This window comes from Panicum virgatum, chromosome 5K, assembly GCF_016808335.1.
Source record: "Panicum virgatum strain AP13 chromosome 5K, P.virgatum_v5, whole genome shotgun sequence".
NCBI lineage: Eukaryota > Viridiplantae > Streptophyta > Magnoliopsida > Poales > Poaceae > Panicum > Panicum virgatum.
In genome coordinates, this window is record NC_053140.1 from 13,817,283 (window position 1) to 13,841,580 (window position 24,298).

Below are 24,298 nucleotides of genomic sequence, written 5' to 3' on the forward strand. Positions count from 1 at the left end.
GAACATACAAGCACGTTGATTCGTTTCCTAGGACGAAGAAGAAGAAAGGCCCAGCCCAGGGCCACGCGGTTGGGATTCAACCCAAAGGCCATCGGCCATGGCCTGTTTTTAGGCGTCTCACGGTCACAGGTGGCACCTCAATTACATTAATTGGACTCGCTTACCACTATAGTCCAAAAATCACCAGGAAAAAAGAAAAAAAGGCTCATGCACATCTCGGCAGTCATCACGCATCGTCGAAGGGGACACCGCCGAGCCAGTTAACCCCTCTACAGCGCCCCCGTTTGTGCCGTCGTCCTTTAATTGTGCCTGATACGGACAGATCATGGCGCGCTTCCAACCCAAACCATAAACAAAGCACGCAAGTTGGGGTGTTGTCAAGGCACAGCTAGCGAGACCCGGCCGCATCACTGTGCTGCCCGGGCTGGCTTGGCTGGCTGCGCGACCGAGCGAGCCATTTGCTTCGCACCACTTTGCTTTCGCGCAAAGCTGCCGCTCGGGACGCGCAGGCTAGGCGGCAGCGGCACCCGACGGACGGGGGTTGGAGTTTCGGGACTAGCCGGCGCGGCTATAAATGGCGGCCCCCGAGCCGCCCGTTAATGACACTGTCATCACCAAACACTCGCGAGCCCCGTTCCCGGCTGCTCCTCCACTCCCCGTCTCTCCCTCTCCCCCCCTGCAAGATCACTGCTGGCCTGCGGAGGCTCGCGCGCTCAGTTAAGAGGAGAGAGGAGGGGGCCGGTGGAGATGGTGGGGAGGCAGCAGGCAGAGGCAGCAGGGGGGTCGCGGTGGCGAGGCGGCGGTGTCGCCGCGGCGGCGTGGTGGTGGTGTGTGGCCGTGGTCCTGGGCCATTTAGTGGCGCCCGCGCGGGCGGGGCTGCTCGAGACCAACCCGGGGCTGGCCTACAACTTCTACCAGAAGAGCTGCCCCAGCGTGGACTCCATCGTCCGCAGCGTCACCTGGGCGCAGGTCGCCGCCAACCCCGCGCTCCCCGCCCGCCTTCTCCGCCTCCACTTCCACGACTGCTTCGTCAAGGTCCGTGCCGCTCCCTCCCTCCCTCCTGCCTCCGCCCTCTCCCTCCCTCAATCGCTCGTCCATCCATTATTCGCCTCGCCTCCCCAATCATGCCCGTCAGCCAGCCGTCGGTGCGGTAGGATAGATGAATCATTTCTGCTAGCTGGTTGGCCTGCGCTGCGCATTTACTCTGTCTGCACGGCACGGCGCGGCGTTCTCTTCCAGAAACGCCTGCCTGCTTGCTTGCCCGCTCGGCGCTCGGCTTCTTCTTCCTCCAGGCTCCAGGAATTCCGCATCTCCAACCGCATTGATCCGCAAGAGTCTCCCCCGCTCTCTGGCCTGGTCAGGAACCACCCATGCAGATTCAGGCCAGGCGCCGGCTGGCCACCCAAATACAGCAGTAGTAGCCAGTAGAGCTTCGCATACATGCCCCGTACAGATCCTGCCGGCAGGCAGAATTTTTTTTTTTTTTAAAGTTGGCAGGCAGATTTTTACCGCGGGAGGGTTGGTACGTACCGCGCCCTTTCCAGTTGCCATTGCCAGTAGTTTTTCCTCCTCTCTTTTTCGGGGGCTTTCAGCAGAGTGAGCACCAGCACCCTTTTGTCAGTTTTACCGAGGACAGGCAGATCGTATCTCAGAATAGCAGTATTCAACTAGTCTCTCTTCTCCTCGTGTTCCGCGGCTTTGGCCGCCGTATACGTAAGCATTACGGCTCCCCTGGCTCTGGCTTGGCTCCTTTCCTTTCCCCCGGTTGGCGACGCACGCAATCCGGGTGGAAATTTTCAGGGTCGCACGGGACGAGAGCAGCGCGAGTGCAAGGGGAGCAAAGCGAATCTTGTCATCTTCCCCACCCGGCCCCCCGCCCGCTCACATGCGCACCGGGCCGGAGGGAGCCCTGCTGCTCACCTGCTGTCCACGCCCCATGCCAATGCCATGCCCCCCCGTCCGCACTCCGGTGCGACAGCTAGCAAGGCTGCCGCGCCCCGTACGGCGGTCGCTCGCCTTGGACCCTTGCCCGCCCGCCCGCCCGCCCGCCCGTCAGATTTTCAAACCCCATCTGGCCAGCAGCTGGTGGGCGACCGCGACGCGTCGTGCGCGCGTGCCGGCGACCTGTCCTTGTCATCGCTCGCCATGGCCATGCTGTGTCCCTGGCGTCTGTGAACCTGTGAATGGATGTGCCCGAGCTCCGGGGCTCCGGGCTCGTGACTGGCCTCTACCGGCATCGATCTCACGAGTGTGCGCGTGCGTGCAGGGGTGCGACGCGTCGATCCTGCTGGACAACGCGCAGAGCGAGAAGACGGCGGGGCCGAACCAGTCGGTGGGCGGCTACGAGGTGATCGACGCCATCAAGGCGCAGGTGGAGCAGGCGTGCCCGGGCGTCGTGTCCTGCGCCGACATCCTCGCCCTGGCGGCGCGCGACGCCGTCTCGTACCAGTTCAGGGCGTCGCTGTGGCAGGTGGAGACCGGCCGCCGCGACGGCACCGTGTCGCTGGCGTCCAACACGGGCGCGCTGCCGTCCCCGTTCGCGGGCTTCGTGGGCCTCCTCCAGAGCTTCCAGAACCGCGGGCTCAACCTCACGGACCTCGTCGCGCTCTCCGGCGCGCACACCATCGGCGTCGCCAGCTGCTCCAGCGTCACGCCGCGGCTGTACCAGGGGAACGCCACCAGCGTCGACCCGCTGCTGAACGCCGCCTACGCCCGGGCGCTCATGTCGTCGTGCCCCTCCGCGGCCGCGCCCGGCACCGTCAGCCTCGACGGCGGCACGGCGCTCAAGTTCGACAGCAGCTACTTCACCAACGTGCTCAACAAGCAGGGGACGCTCGCCTCCGACGCCGCGCTCACGCAGAACGCCGCCGCCGCGCAGATGGTGCAGGACCTCACCAACCCCATCAAGTTCTACGCCGCCTTCTCCATGTCCATGAAGAAGATGGGCCGCGTCGAGGTGCTCACCGGCACCAGCGGCCAGATCAGGAAGCAGTGCCGCCAGGTTAACAGCTCCTGATCGGCCGCCCGCCGCCGGCGAGCTCCTCCTCCCCTCCTTCTCAGTGATTCCTTTTGGTTTCTCCTGCCTGCCTGCCTTCCTCCTCTTCCTCTCGTTACAACGACCGGTCGGCGCGGATCAATATATTCCGTTCCGCGCCGGCGATTGATCAGCTCGATCCTCCCAAGGTCCATTGGTTTGTCATGTGCTCGGTTGTCTTGCAAAGTGTAAGAAAAAAATTAAGATCGCTCGCTGCTCGTGGTCTTGGCAATGGTGATCGACTGCTGGTTCGTGAACCGAGCGCGCGTGAGAATCCACTGCAAAGTTTAAGCGATTTGGGGGTTTATATAATTATACATTTATAAATCCGTGACCACTGATCCACTCGACCACTAGCGATCGATCCATCTTGGGGATTTGCGCATCGGTGCGCCACCATTCCAGCACTGATCCCACTACTAATCGCCCCCACCAAAATCCCACCACGAGCTGCCTGCCGCCGCGCCGAACCCCACCTCTGGCACGGCACACGAATGGCCCGGCCTCGCAAGATTTTTTTTTAAAAAAAATCCCCGGTGGATACGTTCTCCTCGCGCGCGCGGGTGGCGTTTGAATGCTACGTCTGCGTACACCAGTACTAGTTGAGTGGAGGACATCAGCCACGTCGGTAGAAGTAGAAGAATGGACGGGCTTCAGGTTTGGCAAATTGGATAGAGTAGACGAGGACGCCCGGTCGGTCGGGGCTTATCCAATGCAGGCATGCGAACTGGCCGGTGGTGGCGCGCCAATCTGATCGAGGCGCCTTGTCCAAATGCGGCGTGACCATTCGCTGAACTGTGAGCCTGTGACGCAGGATACGGCTCTATACGAGCTCGTCGGGTTCAGCTCAGAGAGAGAGAGGAGAGAGCGAGCGAGCTAGTGCTGCTGCGCTGTCACGAGAACTTTTTTCACGTGAAAATTTTGCGCCAGTGCGTAAGCTTCAAGCCTTGAGCTACGCTACGCTGCCAAAAAGGAAAAGGCGCGGCGTTGCCGGCGCGCGAGGCTCAAGGATGAGACACCGATCTACTCTACTCTACGACGACGAGTCAGTTCTCCACGACATTCCCCCCCATTTCTCTACCGCCCCAGCTCATCAGATCGAGACTGCTTGTCCTTTGCGCCAAGATGCAGAGCTGCAGAGGACAGCGGCCTCAGAGATTCCTGTCCTCCTCCCTCCCCCCGCACATTTTCTCGGGTCGCGAGCCGGCGGCGTCGGGCGGACCACCGGCCGTGTGGCCGACCGCCGACAGCTCGAGATAGCCGTGCCCCGCGGCCCATTTTTGTATGGCTCGCCGCCTCGCCGGCCGGGGCGGTAGGCCCCGTTCTCCGCGTCGGATCGGAGCAATCAGGGCGCCGCGCGCGGCCTGTCAAGGCCATGTTGCCGGATAGATGCCGCCGACGGGCACAGGTAGTAGCGCGCGCCCGTGACCGCGGGCAGAGCATGAGGCAGGCAGGCCGGCGGCGGCTGCTGGCGAGCGGCGGGTGAGTGGCCACTGGCCAGCGCGCGCGCGCGCGCCCCATGTTCCGGTGTTGGATCTCCCGGTGAGGCCACTGCTCCAGCGCGCCACGGGGGTCTCGGGATAAGAACACAGCGGCGGTCTTGTCGTGCCCGTGCAGCCGTGTACAGTAGGCCATTAACTACTAACAAAACTCGTCGATTAGTGGCAGCCCCTCTTCCTTCCGCGACTGGCTTAGCTCAGCACCCAGCAGCGTTGCTTAGCAGGAAATGGTGAGGCTAGAGGCTGGTAGCGGTGGGCGATTACCTGAATTCGTCGAGGCTGCTTAGCAGATCGATAGGAATGATTTAGCAGTTCATCGGCGGCTCTTCATGGACGGATGTCCCGGTCAGGCGCGGCCACTGTTAATGAAGATTATCGGTTAATGCTACACCCACTTCAATTCTGCCCTATATATATCAGTGTTGCATCGGCATGCAAGTGGGATTCCAATTAACCATGTCGTTTCAAAAAAAAAAAGACACGACACCATGATGGGCTATGCGCCTATGCGATCGATCATAACCTGCGTGTAGCACCATGTTAGGATTAGAAACAGCAGGCGTGTCCAGCTCGCGCGCAGCGACGCAGGAGAGCCTACGAGAGAGGCCGTCGTGCGGTCGTGCCCCCAAGGACCGGATCAGCAGTGAATCCATTGTTTTCCCGGCGTCCGCGTCGCGAAAGCTAGGCTGGCTAGCCCGTTCTGTTGGGCAGTTCTTGGTTTAGGACGCGTCCCCATCACCCGCACCAGCTAACACGATCACTCTTTAATCTGGCTCTTTAGTCTGATGATGCTACAGGACTAGTAGCTAGCGAGGCATCAGGTAGGCACGAGCACGCTTCACGTCTAGCGGACGGGCCCCGGGCCCCCGGCCACGGCGGCGGTCGCTTTCGCCAGGTTGGGAGCCACTCCGCCGCCCCGCGACGCGACCGCGCTTGCGTGACCGCGTGAGGGAGCGTGCCCCCGCCGCGCGCGGGTTCGTTCGCTCCGTTGGCCGTTGGCGCGAGCCGTCGCTCTCGGCGCGTGGGGGGAGGAGGGCCGGAGGGGGCACATGGGGGGCGCGTTTATGCCGGCCAGCCGGCGCCCTGTTCGCGGGTCGCGGCCGCCGCGGCGGCGGCGTGCCTTGGAGTGCTCGACACTTCGGCGCTCGACAGCTGTTGCGAATCGCGACCGATCGGGGGAGGGACGGTTCGGTTGCCCTCCGTGCCAGCGGCAGCCGGCAGAGGCAAACAAGCGGGCCGACCTCAACGTGAAAACTCTCTCGCGCGCGCGCGCACGCGCGCGCGTTCGTTCCAAAAAAAAAAAACTCTCTCCTCGAGTCGCTCCAGGGAAGGATTTTATTTCAGCACAGCTAGCGTCCAGAGGTTTGATAAAAAAATTTCCATCAGACTATCCGTCTCAATATTTTAATAAATAATAGTTCAAATATCAGATATCTACACTTGCAATATTAAAAAAATGTACAGAAATGATTCTAATATTCCATTCGACCGCAACATTAACATCATGTTTCATGCAATATCCACTACGTAACACGACAGCGCTTGGAACCTTCATCATGGATATAACTTGAGACTGGAGGTGGCAACCGGATGGGGTAACTAAAAGTATTAAAAACTACTATAGCCGTTTCAAATTATTATTTGTTTAACTTTTTTACTCTAAATTTAACCACTTTTATTATTCAAAAATTTATACAAAATATCATTTCTTTTTGTTGTGGGTTGCTTTATTAATAAAAATTCTTCAAGAATAATTTAAATTTAATTATTTTTTCATTTTTTTGAAAAAGACGAGTGATCAAATTTGAAGTTAAAAAATCAAACAAATTATAATTTGGAACAGAGGAAGTATTTCAACAACAACAATGCCGATGTCACTTCCTATTATTCTCTCTTCCAGTAATTGTCAATCTCATGCCCAACGATCACGCACTTCAAACATATCATCAACACAATGCACGCCCAACGATCACGGCGTTACACATATAGAGTAGACTAATACACATCTCAATTTGGTCTCAGTGATATTGCACTTGTCATGTGACTTTGATTCGATCAAAATAGTGTTTTCAGCGAGGCACTCTGAAATTAAGAGGCTAACATATTTCATTTCAACATATTCAATACGACATTCCAATGGACATTATGGAAATGTTAAATACTTCTTCCATTTTTAAATATGTATCGTTATGATATTCTAATTAGCCATTTTTAATATATGATGTTAAGCTAAGATCACATATTTAAAAATAGAGGGCATATGTTTTTTCATAAGTATTAGTGAGTTGAATTCGCAAATATTGTGCCACGTCTTTTTACAAAGTTGCACGTGTAGGAAATGTATCAATAGGTATTAGGAAAACATTTTTAAAAATAAATAGTCGTAATATTTTTAGTTGGATTTGAAATCCTAGTTCATGAGAAACCCTGTAGTCTACTAATAAAAAAGAAAATGGCGACAACAAAACAGAAATCGTCATCAAATGGCTTTGTTGAACGTGGGCTGTTTACTATCCATGCGACCATGCGGGCTGTAAATGGGCTGACAGCCACGCACTCTGGGCCTCTCTGTCATCTTCAGCCGCAGGCGCGAATTCGCGCGAGAAACCACAAGCAAAAGGAGCAAGCAATTGCTGCAGCGATCAAGATGATCAAGCCATCAACTGATTTCTTCGTGCGAATCGCCCGAGCAAATCCAAGGAACTGGAACGGCAAGCTTACCTCCCGTCTCCCACAAAGCTCGGCTCGCCGGTCGCCACATGCACGGCCCTCCTCGCGAGGAACGGACCAGCGGCTGGGCACGCGCAGCGCGGCGCTCGGGCGTGGCCATGCACGGACGCGGCGGAGGGGACGGCCAAATTTAGCCTCCTGGCGGAGCGGCGACGGCGACGGAGGCCACCGCCGCCCCCGACCTATATCTACACCGGGGGCCCCTCCCCGGCTGCGAAATTAGACAGTCGTCGCTGCTGCTCCTCCGATCTTCCCTCTTCTCCTTCCTTTCCTTCCTCCCAGCCGCGCGCGCGGAGGGAAGGGGAAGAAGAGATTAGAAGGGCGCGGGACGGAGAAGAACACAGCCACATTATTGACTCGTCCGTATCTAAACTAGGAAAAAAAAAACACAAAAGGAGGGTCGGCTGGGCGGCGGCGCGCGGCGGGCGGGCGGCCGCCGGGGAGGGGCTTGCAGTTGCAGCGCGCGCCCTTGGATCTCCCTGCCTTCTATCATCTCTGCTAGATCGGTTCTCCACACCACGCCCCGCGCCACATTTGAAGTCTTGCATTCCACGCCACCGAGCCTCGATCCATGCCTGAGCCTGCCCCCGCCGCCGCCGCCGTGCCGCCGCCGCCGACGTCGTCGCTGAGCTGCTGCGACGGCTGCTACTGACTTATCGCTCTGGATGTAGCTAGGTACCTCTCCACTGACATGCTGTTCTAACTTCTAACAAGCCAAACACACAAGCCAAGGTATGGGTGTCAGTCGGCTTACAATCTTGTTGCTGTTTGTGAATTGTGCGATCTCATTGAGTGGCATGGAAACTGCGAGGCAGCTAGCCGCCCTGCCACCGGCTACCGCCCGGCGCCACCGGCCGGCACTGGCGCCGGAGGCAACCGCCGCTCGTTAGCCAGGATGGCGATCGCGGTCGGCCACTTCCACGACGTCGACCCACCCGACGTGCGGGGCCGGCACTGCCGCCTCCACTCCGTCGCGCAGCTGGACAGCCCGCGGCTCGACAGGGACCACCGGGAGCACGGCGGCGCTGGCCACACCGGCCTGTCCCCGCGGCGCCGGAGCCAGTCGTCCCCGTGCTTCACGACCGTCGCGCCCGCCGGCGCGGAGCACGCGGCGGACCGCTCCGAGGGCAAGGTGCAGCGCGTGGAGATCGTGGCGGGCCGCCACGCCCGCGGCGTGCGCGAGCTCATCGCGGAGGCCGCGGCCGCCATCGCGTCCGGGACGCGGCTCGTCCCCGCGCAGGGCGGCCTCGGCGGGGCGCTGCTGCTCACCGGCAGCCGCGGCGGCGAGCACGTCGCCGTCATCAAGCAGCTCGACGACGCCGCGGGACCGCCGGGGAGCGGCGGGTACGAGAGCCAGGCCGTGCTGCGGGAGGTCGCCGCCTTCCTCCTCGACCACGGCGGCTTCGCCAGCGTGGAGCCGACCGCGCTGATCAGGATCTCGCGCCCCGCGATGCCGGCGGCCATGGCGTCGATCCAGCGCTTCGTGGCGCACGAGTACGACGCCGGCGAGTTGGGCCCGTCGCAGTTCTCGGTGGCGTCCGTGCACCGCGTCGGCATCCTCGACGTCCGCCTCCTCAACATCGACCGCCACGCGGGCAACATCCTCGTCAAGAACCCGCCGAGCAGCCGCGGCGCGTCGTCCACGCCTCCGCCGCCGCTCGACCTCGTGCCGATCGACCACGGCCTCTGCCTGCCGGAGCAGCTGGACGACCCCTACTTCGAGTGGCTGCACTGGCCGCAGGCCTCGCTGCCCTTCTCCGACGACGAGCTGGCGTACGTCGCGTCGCTGGACCCGTTCGAGGACGCCGAGACGCTCCGCGCCGAGCTGCCGTCCCTCAGGGAGCCCGCCATCCGGATCCTCACCCTCTGCACCATCTTCCTCAAGCGCGCGGCCGCGGCGGGGCTCTGCCTCGCCGACATCGGCGACATGATGACCCGCGAGTTCGTGGCGCAGGAGGAGGGGCTGAGCACCCTCGAGGCGCTGTGCAGGCAGGCCCACGACTCCGTCGTCCTCCCGTGCCCTCCACCCGACGGCGACGGCGTCGACGAGGGCGCGGCCTCCTCCGGCGGGCGGAAGCACGTGTCGTTCGGCGACCTGAGCTCCGCGGAGTGGGCGGCGTTCCTGGAGACGTTCGAGCAGCTGCTGGCGGCAGCGTTCGAGGCCAAGAAGTGCGCTGCACCACTGCCGGCACCGGGGACGACGACGACGACCTCACCCTGATCGATCGAAGGCAGCTGACCGCACCGTACTACTAGTCTACTAGCACCGTACCACCATTTCCAGCACCGAGCTTGTACGCGCACGCACTAGCTACCGTGTCTCTGGAAGCCTTTGTGTCTGCGTAGGGTACGACGAGGAGGCCGAGTATGAGGAGACGATCCAGAGCTTGTACGGTGGCATGCTGTTGGGTGCAGCCCTGGAACACCCCACCCACCCTTCACAAAGACGCTGACGTGTCGAGCAATGCAACAACGACTCTTCCCCAGGCAGGCGTGTTTTTCTTTTTAATTTGAGTTTTAAACCATTTATCTATACACGTACGGGAAGTACAGCGAAAATGTATGTATCTAGCGTAGTTCGATCTGGTGTGGATTTTTTTCCCACACATATACGGTCGCACAGAATAAAAACCTGTGCTTTTCGACGGGGTTACTTTAGAAAGGACATAGAAATGTAAACTTACCTTTTGAAATATATGGAGGGAGCTACTGATGGAGTCTACAAGGAAGAAAGTTTAGAAGTTGTACGTAACTTTGTGTTTGAGGCGGCAAGGGCTTGCGACTTCTCTCTCTCTCTCTCTCCATTTGCACTTATAACAATCCTGTTATTTTCTTAATTGGATCATCCGCTGGCCCGTCACCCATCTTACATGCAATGCCGGGGGCAGCTTGCCCCTCGCAGGTCGCGTTTTTTTATGACTCAATGCAAATGGTGGCACCAGAGGATAGTAATGGGTTGGTTAGATAGCTCATTTTTATCCCACACACTTGCTTTCAAATTCGGATTATCAATTCAATTAAATGAGTTTTGAGGCAACCCAATCACCCAAAACAAATAAGACTTGCATCCCTAGCACGTGGTTGGGCAAATTTTCCTTAAGAATTCTTTATAAGTTTATGAAAATTATTACTCCCTGCGTTATATAAATTATGACGTCTTAATTTTATCATAAGTCAAACTTTGACCGGCTTCATAGAAATCTATTTTAACATCTGTAATACTAAAAAATACACTACTTTATACATTCATGGTGGATGTAATGTAATATTGTAGATGTTGGTGAATTTTTTCCCCTATAACCTAGATCAATTTTAAAAAATTGAATTTTGCCAAATTTAAATGTCTTATATTTTGATATAGAGAGGAATTATATTTTAAAATAAAGATGCATCCTGATCGATCAGGTTGATGCTCATGGTGGCGAGGAAGATACCGGTTTTTGTGAATCTCATGCTGTTTTTTGTTTGCTTTTCCTTTCGAATCATTAAGATTTTTTTAGATTGCTTTTGGATCATTGAGTGTTCGTGACCTGACTTCTTTGTTCGATGTGCCATTTCAGATTTTTTTTAAAAAAACTTAAGCCGGAGTTAGCCTGGCGCTACTAGGAGCAACGCGCGTGACCTCAATGCGTTCGGTCACAGAGGCGTTTTCCGTCTCCATAATTTATTTCTTCGTCAGCTTGTTGGGCCTACAGTTCTGGCCTATTCATAATTCCGCAAGCACGCCTTGGGTAGCTAGTTCGTAAGGATAACTGTCCTGTTGTGTGCACAATCATCTATTTTTAGTTGGAACAATTGTTTATGCTGGTTGGAACAATTTTATTTGAAACCAAGAACAATTATTCCAACTTAAAAAATAGAAAATTGTTCTAAGAAAATTTGTTCTAGAACAATATTTTAAAAAAAGTTGATCTTAATAAGAAATACAAATGTTCCATAAAAACAGAAATTATTCTTAGAATAAAAATATGTTCTGAAAACATTGTTCTCGGACAAAATAAAATTATTTCAAAACAAACTTCATCCAGCACAAAAGTTATATGTGTGTGTCTAGTTTCGAAGATCCCATCATAAAAATTATAATGGGAAATTTGGATCTGTACCATTAAAAGATCCCAAAATTAAATATATATCATCGTTATCTCACTGACATGTGGGGCTCATATGAGTCAATGACATGTGGGTCACGATGGTATATATTTAACTTTTGGATCTTTTAATGGTACATATCCAATTTTTCCAAATTATAATAATGCAAATGAATTTGAATATAATCGGTTCACAAACTGTAGCTTTTTTTAATATAGGTTTACGCAAAGCTCCAGGTGGGAGACTGTTGCGGTCCTGTCACATCATGGGACACAACCTGTGCGTGCGCGTGAGGCTCTGAGCCAATGCACGCGGACAAAAGCTATCTGCGCTGGGCCTCTCCTGTTGGGCTGCTGCCTGCGCGTGGGCCTTCTGCGATAGGTCGACAGACACCCACAGCCCGCGACCTGTATTATTTCCGAGTTAACCTGTAGAAAAAAAATCTTTTTTTTTGCCTCCCTCAACTTTAGACTGAATCTGTTTTTCCTCCCTGAACAATGAAACCGTCCAACCAGTCTCCTTGAATTCCGAAAACCGTTCACAGGACCTTCTTGAGCGGGTTTGAGGGCGATTTTTCTATTTTTCTTTTATATTTATTTTAATTGAATTTTGAAAAATTATAGTAAATCACAAAGAAATTATAAAATAGAAAATTTAATTTTGTTGGACTCCACATGAGTAGATATACACAGTGAACATATTATATGGTATACTTTAGTATGATTTTTTGTTGTTTAGATATATACTTTCCTGTAATTAATTTATAGCTACAGTTTTGTCGTCCAATTATGGTGAAATTTTTATGATGGACTAATCATTATATGATTCAGCTATAGTTAAAATTTTATAATTATTAGATAATATTTGACTGATCCATATATTTATCTATATAAACTTGATAAATCTATAGAAAAATCTAGACGAATCTATAGATAAATCTATAACTCAGTCATACATGATCCAATAATCATAAAATTTTTACTGCTGCTCAATCATATAATGATTAGGCCACCAGAAAAATTTCACAATAATTGGACGACGAAAACTGTAGCTATAAATGAATTACAGAAAAGTATATATATCTAAAGATACATCAAAAAAATTGTACTAAAGTAGAACATATAATATGTTCATTATGTATATCTACTCATGTGGAATCCAACAAAATTGGATTTTCTATTTTATAATTTTTTGTGATTTACTATAATTTTTCAAAGATTCAATTAAAATAAAAATAGAAAAAGCGCCCTCAAACCCGCTCAAGGAGATCCAGTGAACGGTTTTTGGAATTCAAGGAGGCTGATTGGACGGTTTTATTGTTTAGGGAGAAAAAACAGATTCAGTCCAAAGTTGAGGGAGATAAAATAAAAAGGACTTTTTTCTAACCTGTATGCACGCTGCTTTGCAGGCCCACAACACGTACGAGTCAAGCCCAGCCCACAAGCAAAACCCACACCGCCACACGGGCCACGCCCCGTCCTCTCCCTGCCCCATTTGCTCCTCCACTTTGATCTAAAAAAAAAATTGCTCCTCCACTTCCTCCCATTCCGTTTGCCTCCGCCGCCCACCGGCGATCTCGCCGCCGCGACGCCCCGCCGCCGGGGCCGCCCGTCGCCTAAACATCCGTGCCTCGCCAATTTACCTCTCCCTTTCTTGTTCTACAGCCCCGCCACCTCGCGTCCGGTCGCTATGCCCGCCTCGGAGTCTCCTCCAGCCGAGCCTGCGGCGCCGCCGCCTGGGCCTCCTCCGGCTTCCCCCGACCCCACGGTCCGCCACGCTGCTTCTCTCTTCTAATTCTGATGCTCGTGGACGCCTAATTTATTCTGTTTTATCTTCCCCTTCTGGCGTGTTTGACTGGGGATGGATGATACAGGGGTCCGAGGCACAGGGGGAGGCGGCGGGCGGCTCGTCCTCGAAGCGTTCGGCGGTCGGGACGGTGAACTGGGGTACGGCCACCCTCGTTGGGGTCTTCGCGGGGCTACTCTACGGCGGGAGCAAGGAGGCCTCCGCCTCTGTCGTAAGTGGCGACTGTACTCTAGTCTCCCTGCCGCTCTTGCTTTTACGACTCTGTGCTAGCTCGCGATTGATGGAATGATAAAGTGGAAGCATGTTGCTATAACGAACCTGGTAATTCACATAGAGACGCACGGGGTCGGTTGCAAAGCATTCATTCACATAACAGCATGGGGAAAATACCATGTTGTTATAATAACTTATAAGGTCAATTGTTGAGGTTCCCAAAAAAAAAGGTCAATTGTTGAGGAAAACACAACATACAAGTCAAGTACTAGCCAATTGTTTCATGGGCTGGAACTATTTCCGTCTTCTAAAAGGAATATACCAGCTAATGCTTCCGCATTGAAATCATACATGGTTGCATCAATTGTAAAGTTTATAAGTATCCCCTTCAATGTAGATTTTCTAGCAATCGATTAGGATTGATCTTCTATTTCGAAAGTCCCGTCTTAACAAAAGTTGTACAGCAGAGAAGGCTTCAGGCGAATTAAAGATAAATTCAACTGATAAGTGAGCCAATTAAAAGGCAGGGAAGATAGCCTAAAGACAAGCCCAAGAGGGAAAAAAAATGCATGGCTGAGAGTAGTTCTTGAGCTATAGCATCTTTACTCATGCACGAGACTTGGCTTTGAGAGCTAGAAAGAGATGTCTAAAGGGCATTGCCTCTGGTTGGCTCCTTCACTGTTCCTAGACCATACCAGGGTCATATGGTCTCCCATTTCTTAGTTGGTTCGACCTGAATAATGTAGGATCCAAATAAGTGGAAATTATGCCAACAGTTCAGTACTTCCAGAATTTTGATAGATACATCATACATACAACCTTACTTCTGTCTCTACTTTAAGCTGGGAAATATTCCTATTTGTTCTTTCTTCCCAGATTTGGGAGCATTCTTTAGGGGATAAATGTCTTCTCTGACAACAATGCATGTATCATATATTGTCACAGAGCAAGGATGCAGAGGTGATGCTGAAGATGGGAAGTACCCCAGACAAGCGTGAACAGTATAGATTGATGAGAGACGCAATGGAGAAAAGGTTCATCCGGGTTGCGAAAGGCTCACTTGTCGGTGGTGCTCGACTTGGGATGTTTACTGCGACGTTCTTTGGCATACAGAACCTTCTTATTGATACTCGTGGGGTTCACGATGTCTTCAATATTGCTGGAGCTGGCTCTGCTACTGCAGCTGCTTTTGGGCTTATATGTACGCCTCTCACCATATTCAGTCTTGGGCTGTATTATGTGATCAGACTTAATTAAAGAACCGATGATTTTAGTCACATAAAGAAATATTGCCCATAGTTCAGAACTTCAGATTTGACACTGTTTGATTTGGAGTAGTCTTATGAAATATGTAAAAATTCAAAGGTAATATCAATTATGTTAAAAAGTATAATCAAATGAAAAGTAGCGTAGAACTTGTTGATATTTAATCATGTGTTTATTTAATAAAAGATTCCTGATTTGGTCTCATGTCAAATCCTCGGTCTATTTTATTTGTCTTATTATGTTTCTGCCTTTGGAGGTCTTCTATGGCTAGCTAATGCCTAGCTTAGAATAGACATTGCAATATAGTTTTAATTTAGTTTGTGTCTACGAAGACATTTATTTTTTATGAAATATTAGTTAAACAGAGTAAGAAGTTCATAAAAATTGGCCTCTGTATTATCTCAGCGAGTATTGTATCGGCGAGCGTAAATGAATGATCTTATTGTGTTATGTATTTACTCTCACTCTACCATGCAAATGATCAGTACTAATTTGGGATGGTATATTCAGTGGAACTGATGTTTGTGCATCTTCAGTGCCAGGTTCAATGATGTGGCGTGCAAGGAATGTATTGGTTGGATCTGCTCTTGGTGCTGGAATCTGCTTTCCCCTTGGTATTTTCATCTCATCATGAACTCAAGCACGTCTCTGCACTAATTTTTTTTTGTTAGCTTACTTCCTTAACAATGAGCCCAATGATAATATTCATAGATGTCCTAGCCATCTAGTGCTCCGTGACAGTGATAGAACGCATTGAACCCTGCTAGTGAAATGATTGCATTAGCATCCATGTTAACTGCCTTACTCCACATTTCAGAAAACCCTTAATGTACTTAAATTTCATTTTGATCTGTTAGCTAATGCTAGTTATGTGGTACTTGGTAGGCAACCTTTAGTATGTGGTTCTTCAGCTCAGCCTACTGGTGTGGCAATTAGGAACTACCTCAACATGTGATGTGGGCATTTGTGTGATGTGCCCATCTTCCAATAGACCATTCCCTTTTCATGTGGCAGCAAATAACTGTTTCTTTATTATAGATTATTATAGAAGATGTTAGAATGTTCAAGAATTGAAAACACTGTTTGTATTGGAAATGTATGCATACAGTAGGAGAGCCAGTCGCACAAACTTTGTTTTGTAGGTCCTGGTTTTTACTGACTACTCAGTCGCTGTACATTGCTTTAACCCAGCAAAATCTGTTGCTAGTTTCCAATGGTTGTTTGCCCATTCATCTACAGGTTGGGTACAGTTGAAGCTCGCAGAAAAGGCCAACCTTGAGATTGCTAATTCAAAACCGTCATCTGATTTGACAGAGGGGAAAGGAAATCAAAGCCGTGTTGGTGCTGCCATTGAACGTCTTGAGGGTAGTCTGAAGAAGTGAGATTTACACATTGATGGCCCTTTTATCTTCGTTTTGGTTCCATAAATGTAGCAGTTACAAGAACTCGGCTGCACCAACTATTGCTGTCTTTCTTTCTTTCCTTCCCCCCCTGTACTTCTCATGTTAATGTTATCAAATTTGATGTTGGCAGTTTTGATGTAGGCCTGGGTTGCTCTGCGTTCAATTTCATTTCATAAAGTTTGCAGTCTTTATAGCACTGGTAATTTGTATCTCACACAAGTTTAAAGTTCGTAGTAACTGGTTGGAACAGATCGGGAAATGCAAAATACGATTATTATTATTATTTTTACTTTTTTCAAAAGCTGGAAAATATGTTCGTTTTGCACTGAAACGGCATCACCACGTACCGTGAATCATAACCTCAAATGTGGAGCTAAGACAATGAGATATTTTGTAACTCTCAGCAACGTCGTCATACATAATTGTCACAACGAGGATTGATTGCATAAAATCCACTCAACAGTTCAAACTATCAGCAGTTGGCAGACAAGCATGCAAAGGAAAGCATAAAAGTCGACACTGAAATCTCACACATTCTGACTTCCAAGATTTGGTCATTACAAGATTCTTGAATAACAACGTAATTCGAGCAACGATGTCCAGAAATCTAACAAACTGTATCGTGTAATTCATGTGCTCCAGAAATCATACTGGACTCCTAGTTTGCTGGGGGCTGCTGTTGGCCATCTGGTATTGCAAAAAGAACAATGGGTTTGGATGGCCGAATAAATGGAACATCGCATCGGTAGTACCCTTTCCTTTCAAGCTGTATGATCTCTCCCTGTTTGAGGTTCCTCATGTTTGGGTCTCCAAGAGCCGAAGTTTCTCGGCGTGTGCAAGGATTAATAAATTTAACAAAGTCATCATCCTTTTCCAACTGCAAGGAAGCCCGAAAATAGGATTTAACATTAAATTTTATGATACTAACCATAGAATAAACATCGTAAATGGATTGATGAAAGAGATTATTCATTCAAGAAACCTTCGCTCCACCCGATTGCTTTTCTAACCATGACAAAAAATACTGAATGAAATTTGAGTAAATTGCCAACTTTGCTAAAAGAGTTTAAGATTTCTGAGTACTGTATACCATTCAGTTCAAAACAAATATTGAGCTGTTGAGGAAAGAGTTCAGCACTTGGGCTTGTTCTTCAACAAACAAAATAATGAATTAGATGCAGGTAGAGATACCCATATTGAGTTTTATGACCATTCAGTTCATATGAAATATTGAACTGCTGACGGAAAATAAGTTGGGGACCCGAATCTGTTCTTCAACATACAAAATAGCTAGAAAATCAGTATAGGAATGTGGTTCTTGTTTATTACCTTTTTCTTTGTAATTAGGTAGTCAAATTCGACCAAAGATAGAGATACGAGGTCTTCAATATCAGGCAGCCAAGTTAGCTTCAGCTTGGTCAACTTCACTGACCCCTCAAGATGGAGTTCACCAACCAGTTGAGTAATTATTCCATTCTCTGTCTTGATTTCTTTAATGATGGTGTTGCCCCAATCCATCAAAGTGACTTCCTGACCGGTGATTAGGACTGTTGCATCAGCATACTCTAACCAAATTCTGCTTGTGAAAGTTGTAGCCTTGTTTCCAGCACCCTCATATTTCTTATGCCTTGGTAAGATTTTCTAGCACCCACATATTTCTGCTTGTGAAGCAAAATCATATGTTGGGTATACCTTGTATTTTGAACCAACACGATGATGAGGATCAGTGTTGCAGCGGTAGTAAACAGGATCCCGGAGTGCCTTGTTAGGATCCTGCATGTCAAGCTTACCTCGTACATAGCACTGCATGCCAATTTCAGTTCCGTTAATCATCTCTCTCCACAATGACAGATTTTCCTCAACAGTATTATTTCTACGTTTTGATTGTGTGCCGGCCGCTCTCTCATCTTTCATTTGCTGCTTTGGTGTGTCATCAACATATGCCTTACCCTGCTTAATCAGACTTTCGACCATTTCCATTAGCTTTGGAAAAGGAAGAAGTCCATTTTTGACCATCCAACTTTTGCCTCAGTTTGGTTTTGGCCATCGAACTCCAAAACCAGTTATTTTTGCCATCGAACTATCAAAACCGTTCAAATTTGACCATCGGGGCTGCTTTGATGGGTGGTTTCAGTTTTTTTTATTTACAATTAAGTCCTTAGATCTTAAAATGATTATTACTTTTTGTCCGTACCTCCGATTTAGGTCATTCTTGTGGTCACGTATTCGTAACGGTGAGCTTTATCTTTTAAAATATTCTTTATACTATTTTATTACTATTTGTTATATTATTCTTATGTTGTTGTGTAAAAACAATAATATAATAAAAATAAAACAAATAGTTACAAAATAATATAAATAATATTTTAAAAGATAAAACTTATCGTTACGAACACATGGCCACAAAAATCACTTAAATCGGAGATACGAGAAAAAATAGTAATTATTTTAAGATAGATCTTAAAATGGAAAGTATCTCCGATTTAAGTGATTTTTGTGGTCATGCGTTCATAACGATAAGTTTTATCTTTTAAAATATTGTTTATATTATTTTGTAACTATTTGTTTTATTTTTATTATATTGTTGTTTTTACACAACAATATAAGAATAATATAACAAATAGTGATAAAATAGTATAAAGAACATTTTAAAAGATAAAGCTCACCATTACGAACGCGTGACCGCAAGAATGACCTAAATCAGAGGTACGAACAAAAAGTAATAATCATTTTAAGATCTAAGGACTTAATTGTAAATAAAAAAATTAAAACCACCCATCAAAACAGCCCCGATGGTCAAATTTGAACAGTTTTGATAGTTCGATGGCAAAGATAACCGGTTTTGGAGTTCGATGGCCAAAACCAAACTGAGATAAAAGTTAGATGGTCAAAAATGGACTTCTTCCTTTGGAAAATAATCCAATGTGTATGTAACTGTATCATACTTGATTCCCATTGTATCAATATCTTCCAGGATGTTCTCCACAAACTCATTGCTTTCTTTGGAAGGATTGGTGTCATCAAAGCGAACTATCAGACGGCCTTTGTATCGCTCTGCAAGTACTTGTTCAACAGCCCAGCCTTTGCGTGACCAATGTGGAGATACCCACTAGGCTCTGGGGCAAAGCGAACACAAACCTCCCCGACTTTTGCACCTGGCAGATCTATTTCAGGACCTGAGGTGTTCATCTTCAAATCATGCAACTTTTCTTGCAGACTTGGTGCAGGAGATTTTCCTATTCCTCTTTTCTCAACATAACCTGCTACTACTTCATCTAGCGTACCCGCATAGTCTACAGCTATGCTGTTGAACCAGCGAATAAGGTTTTGATATTTCTTGGACCTTCTCAGACTTTTCCCATCGTTGACCAGTTCCTAAAAAAAGAGTGGCGTATTTAGGAGATAAGTAACAGAACTGATTAAAGAAGCAAGAAAATCACCTGCAATATTTGATCATACTACAATGTCAGCAATTGAAATACTATAGCCAACTAAAAAGGTTCGAGATGCCAAGAATCAGTGGCGGAGCTACGTTCAAGTATCGTTGTCAGCTGCGGAAGTCCCATGGAGGTGGAATCGGACTTGCCCAACCTGTGGAAGGACTAAAGAGGTGCGATTTGTGAGAATTAATGTGTAGTGGGACTCACGTGTCGGCGTCTAAAGATGGACCAAAAGTCAATATACCGCAGAAACGATCCACTCTTTAGAAATAGGTAAAGATAAAAATAAAAAAGAAAAAGAGGCTGTTGTTCGTCCTATATTAGTCCAAATCCATGCATTAAATTTGAAGCGAATTCCGAACGAAGTTGCTGGTTTTGTTAAATCTCTGACTAAATTGCCAACAGATTCCAAATCAATGGGCGAAGAAAAGCAAAAGTGGAAAGCAACAGATCGACTTAGGAATTACTCCTCTGTTACAAATTATAATTCATTTAACTTTCTTATTCCAAGTTTAACCACTCATCTTATTTAAAAAATTTGGGCAAATATAGTCAAATTTAAATTATTCCAGCCAACAGATTAAAATCAATGGGCGAAGAAAAGGAAAAGTGGAAAGCAACGGATCGACTTAGGAATTACTCTCCCGTTCCAAATTATAATTCTTTTAACTTTATTATTCCAAGTTTGATCATTAATCTTATTTAAAAAAATGTGTGCAAATATAGTCAAACATAAGTTATTTTTGAAGGACTTTTATTAATAAAGTAAGACACAACAAAAGAAGTGATGTTTGGAACAAATTTTCGAATAAGACGAGTGGTTAAATTTAAGATCAACAAAGTCAAACGAATTATAATTTGAAATAGAGGGAGTATAGCCTAAGTCTTTACCCCAATGTCAGTCTTGCTGCCTTTGATTTTGTTTGATTTCTGGCATCAAGTACATTACGCCATTACGGTGTGCCGCACATTGTTAGCACCATAGTTGGCTCGTCGACTATTGAACTTAACAGGGAACTGAGATAACCAGAAATAAATTCTATTTTCTATGGTTTCCCATGGTCAAATGGAAATGAAATTACTCTTCCGAATTGCATATAAACATATAATACATGCAAGTCACTCGTTCAACTCACCCTAAAATCTAATGCAATTTTACAGAGTTCATTCAATCAACTGGAAAGCTAGATAACCATAGAACAGTAACATAACTGGAGATTCCAAAGACTCGATCGTTTCCAATTGCCAATGAAAAAGTTCATTTTTATGAATCATTTATATTTTTTTGAACGAACAACCACAGCAAGGTGCTTGTTTCATGGATAGAGAGATTTATGAATCACATATCAATATAACAGAATCGACATATACTACCTTGCTGAAAGAAAATATACAGATCACTAATACAACTAACTACAAAATCTACTACAGTTTTAAAGCGATGCATCGACTGGAAAGGTAGATAGCCATACAACAGGAAACCGATTTTATTGAAATAAACCATATTCCGTGATGGCCTTCCGCACAAACACTTTTAAGTTGAGAAGAAGCCGACCAAAGGACCTGCATGACAATCTGGGAACTTCATGTGTTAATACTGTTAAGTATACAGAAACTACATATCCACCTCCACAGTATTCTTAATGAACTACAGTCCCCCTGGATGAATAGTTTCACAATTTAATGTTTATACTATGCGAATCTATGAGTACACTTATGCAAATGATCTGATTGTGTCATATTCAAACACAAAAGTGGTACATTCGACTAGCAACAAATGGATACTAAGTGGAAGCAAAGTACCAGCACTAACAAAAACACTACAATTCTATAAAGTTCTTGCCAGGGGGCTAATCAAACATACAGTCCCCACCGAATTTGAATCACTGGTGTACCATCACAATATTCACATCATATGCCAATTCATCGAACCACATTTATGGCAGTATGGCACCATGCAGATCCAATTCATGCTTAAAGTGGCAAAACTATTGAAGTTCGGCCATCAAACCACTCAATCCAGGATTGCTCTGGTTCTTCCTACTCATCAACATCCCAACTTAGGTCCTCATCATCTTCCATGGAAGTAAGACGTTTTCGGAGATCCTCCACTTTGTTAGCAGAGCTTGACTGTGCGCTGGACCCTTTCTTCTTCTCATCTTGGTCGCCGACATCCTCAATCTCCTCCCAGCTAAGATCTTCCTCCTCCACTGATGGTCGAGACACCACTGAAAAATCACTCTCCTTAGACGAGTCACCAGCTTCAGTCTTCTCTCCAGGTCCCGCTCCATCGCTCAATTTTGGTGTCAACGTTTCAACACTGGATTCACCATTACCGTCCATTGCTGCTGCCAAAGCTACCTCCTTATCTTTTGTTGAATCATTTTCAACCGCTGCTTCTTGTTTCCCATTGCCCTCTGTTTCATGGTTAACAGGCTCTGCTGTTTGCTCCTCTTTCTTATCTACCATGGAGTTTGTGCCTTCTTTGTGATCACTGGAATTTGTCTCTTCTTCATCGTCATCATCGACATCCCAACTGAGCTCTTCATCCTCCTCCTTCGACATTGCCCTGCTCACGAGTTTAGTGCGGACATCCTCAGCCTGCCTGAGCTTATCGACTGCAAAGAAATACCGGGACCAGAATGTCTCATAATCCACAACTGACGGCACAAGCCTCTCCACAAAGCTCTCTAATCCAGGGCTTTCTCGGAGCACTCCCTCTATCTGCTCCCTCGTCTCCTCAACCGAGAACGAGCTATTCCATCTGGCAAAGCCCTCGGAGTCCTCAGGCTCCTCAGTGAACGTGGCGGGATCAGCCCGCAGTGCCAAGACCTGAGCCTCGAGCCTGGTATACTTCTTGGATGGCAGGGAGGCACGCCAGGAAGCACCAGAAGCTGAGCCGTCAGAGGGACGGGAAGCACCGTCACCATCCTCGCCGTCAGCTTCGGCGGACCGGAGGGCCTCGTTGGCATGCGAGAGGAGGCCGGCGGCGGCGGCACCGAGGTCGTCGACGGCCTGGCCGACGGACTCGAGCCTGTCCGAGGCGGCGGACGCGCCGGCCTCCAGCGCGCCGGGAAGCGCCGAGGCTGCGCGCGCGGCGGCGGCCCGGAGCGCGGCTGTCTCGAGGCGGAGCCCCGAGCCGAGGTCCTGGAGGTCCCGGCGGTAGCCTCCCAGCACCGTCTCCGACCGCGAAGCGAACGTCTTCACCAGGCCCTCGAAGCTCCACCCGCCTTCTGGGCCCTCCTCCCCATCCGCCGCCGCCGCTTCAGCATCAGCTCCCCGCTCTCCCTCCTCATCCGCCGGCTCGGCGGCAGACCCCTGCTCGTTCCTCTGCGCCTCAATCTCCTCCGCGAGCGTCTTGATCAGGCCGCCGAAGCTCCACCCGCCGCCAGAACCCTCCCCCTCCTCCTCCTCCGGTGTGACTGCCGCATCAGCCTCGGCTCCCCGCTCGCGCTCCCCCTCCGCCGCGGCGGCTGCAATGGCCTCCTGCTCCTTCCGCTGCGCCTCGATCTCCTCCGCGAGCGTCTGGATCAGCCCGCCGAAGATCCACCCGCCGCCGGAGCCAGCCTCCCCCTCGGCCCCCCGCTGGGCCTCCTCCTCCTCCTCCTCCGCGGCGGCGGCCGACTCATTCACTCTCCGCTGCTCCTCGATCTCCTCCTTGAGCGTGTCGATGAGCCCACCGAAAATCCAGCCCCCGCCCGACTGCTCGGCCGCCGGCTCTCGCCTGCCCTCCCCCTGCTCCTCCCCCTCCCGCTGCCCCTCGCCCTCCTCCTCGGCGGGCGCGGCGAAGACGGAGCTGAAGAAATTCATGGGCGCGCGCGCGCGGATCGGCGCTCGGATTTGGATCTGGGCGAGGACGAGGCGGCGGGAGCGGCGGCGGCTTCGGGGGATAGATAAATCGGGCACCGGCCGACGGCGAGCAATTTTCGCCTTACCATCTCCCCCGCCACGTGCTTTAATGATACCTCTGTTCGTTACGATGACGAGGGGGACCGTGCGACGTGGGGGCCAGACGCAGAGAGAGTAGTGGGCGGTGGCTTGGCTGGTGGGTTGGGCGCGCTGCGATCTGGACCAGCCGCCCGACCGGGTGGGCGGAAGCCCAACCCCAATTGTGTGTTTGTTTCGGTGGAAGCGGAGCTTTCTGCCCACTTGCGGGTCTAGATCCACCGTTGGATATTGTCCTCTCCCTAAAAAACTTTTCTCTCTCCTAAAGTCCTCTTTAGCTCAATTTTAGCCGAGTTCTTGTTTCCTCCCTACACAATATAATCATTCGACTGGACTTCTCGAACTCATCTTACTTCTTTCAATGGGTTTTCTCCTTTTCTTTTGTATTTATTTTGGCCGAATCATTAAAAAGTTATAATAAATGAAAAAAATTATAAAATGGAAAATCTAATTTTATTAGACTCCATATACATAGATTGAACATATGATATATTTAGACAAATTTTGTTGTACTCTTATGTCACACCCTGAAATTTTTGAATTTCAGGATGTGATTAAAATTAAAAATGAAACAATAATTTTCTCATAATTTTAAAATTATGCCAACATTTGTTTTCTTCACAGAGAATCTAGTGTAAAAGAAAATAAATATTGGTTTATTTTTCTAAATTAAATAAGGATGTTTGGTTTGTTTTGCATTTATGCCGCAATGCATTATTTTATTGATTGTTGTTCAACTCGAGTTTAAATTCTCTTGAATTTAAATTTGAATCTTTTGTCAAAAAAAAGAAACCTCTCTCTCTTTCCCTATATCTTTTGGCCCAGCCCACCTCCCTCTCTCATTTTCTTTCCCGCGGCCCAGAAAACCCCCAC

General features: G+C 48.9%; 5 protein-coding genes across 5 annotated transcripts; 3 read left to right on the forward strand and 2 right to left on the reverse strand.

The window, feature by feature from the left end:
- Positions 1-591: 591 nt before the first annotated feature.
- Positions 592-3,291, forward strand: LOC120706497 (cationic peroxidase 1-like). Its single transcript, XM_039991161.1, has 2 exons — positions 592-1,035; positions 2,267-3,291. Exons 1-2 carry the CDS (start codon positions 748-750, stop codon positions 3,014-3,016), a joined length of 1,038 nt encoding a protein of 345 aa, XP_039847095.1. The 5' UTR covers positions 592-747; the 3' UTR covers positions 3,017-3,291.
- Positions 3,292-7,342: 4,051 nt separating this feature from the next.
- Positions 7,343-9,745, forward strand: LOC120710536 (phosphatidylinositol 4-kinase gamma 1-like). Its single transcript, XM_039996198.1, has one exon. The coding sequence runs from the start codon at positions 8,159-8,161 to the stop codon at positions 9,482-9,484; it is 1,326 nt and encodes a 441-aa protein (XP_039852132.1). The 5' UTR covers positions 7,343-8,158; the 3' UTR covers positions 9,485-9,745.
- A 3,088-nt stretch (positions 9,746-12,833) lies between these two features.
- On the forward strand, positions 12,834-16,236 carry LOC120706498. The gene is made up of 5 exons (XM_039991162.1): positions 12,834-13,119; positions 13,226-13,369; positions 14,317-14,572; positions 15,174-15,251; positions 15,877-16,236. Exons 1-5 carry the CDS (start codon positions 13,042-13,044, stop codon positions 16,017-16,019), a joined length of 699 nt encoding a protein of 232 aa, XP_039847096.1. The 5' UTR covers positions 12,834-13,041; the 3' UTR covers positions 16,020-16,236.
- A 304-nt stretch (positions 16,237-16,540) lies between these two features.
- Positions 16,541-18,014, reverse strand: LOC120709708 (glutamate--tRNA ligase, cytoplasmic-like). Its single transcript, XM_039995376.1, has 3 exons — positions 17,733-18,014; positions 17,370-17,681; positions 16,541-16,917 (listed from the first exon to the last, which is right to left on the reverse strand). The coding sequence occupies exons 1-3, from the start codon at positions 18,012-18,014 to the stop codon at positions 16,699-16,701; spliced, it is 813 nt and encodes a 270-aa protein (XP_039851310.1). The 3' UTR covers positions 16,541-16,698.
- A 3,040-nt stretch (positions 18,015-21,054) lies between these two features.
- Positions 21,055-23,406, reverse strand: LOC120706499 (BSD domain-containing protein 1-like). The gene has a single exon (XM_039991163.1). The coding sequence runs from the start codon at positions 23,288-23,290 to the stop codon at positions 21,521-21,523; it is 1,770 nt and encodes a 589-aa protein (XP_039847097.1). The 5' UTR covers positions 23,291-23,406; the 3' UTR covers positions 21,055-21,520.
- Between the last annotated feature and the right edge of the window lie 892 nt (positions 23,407-24,298).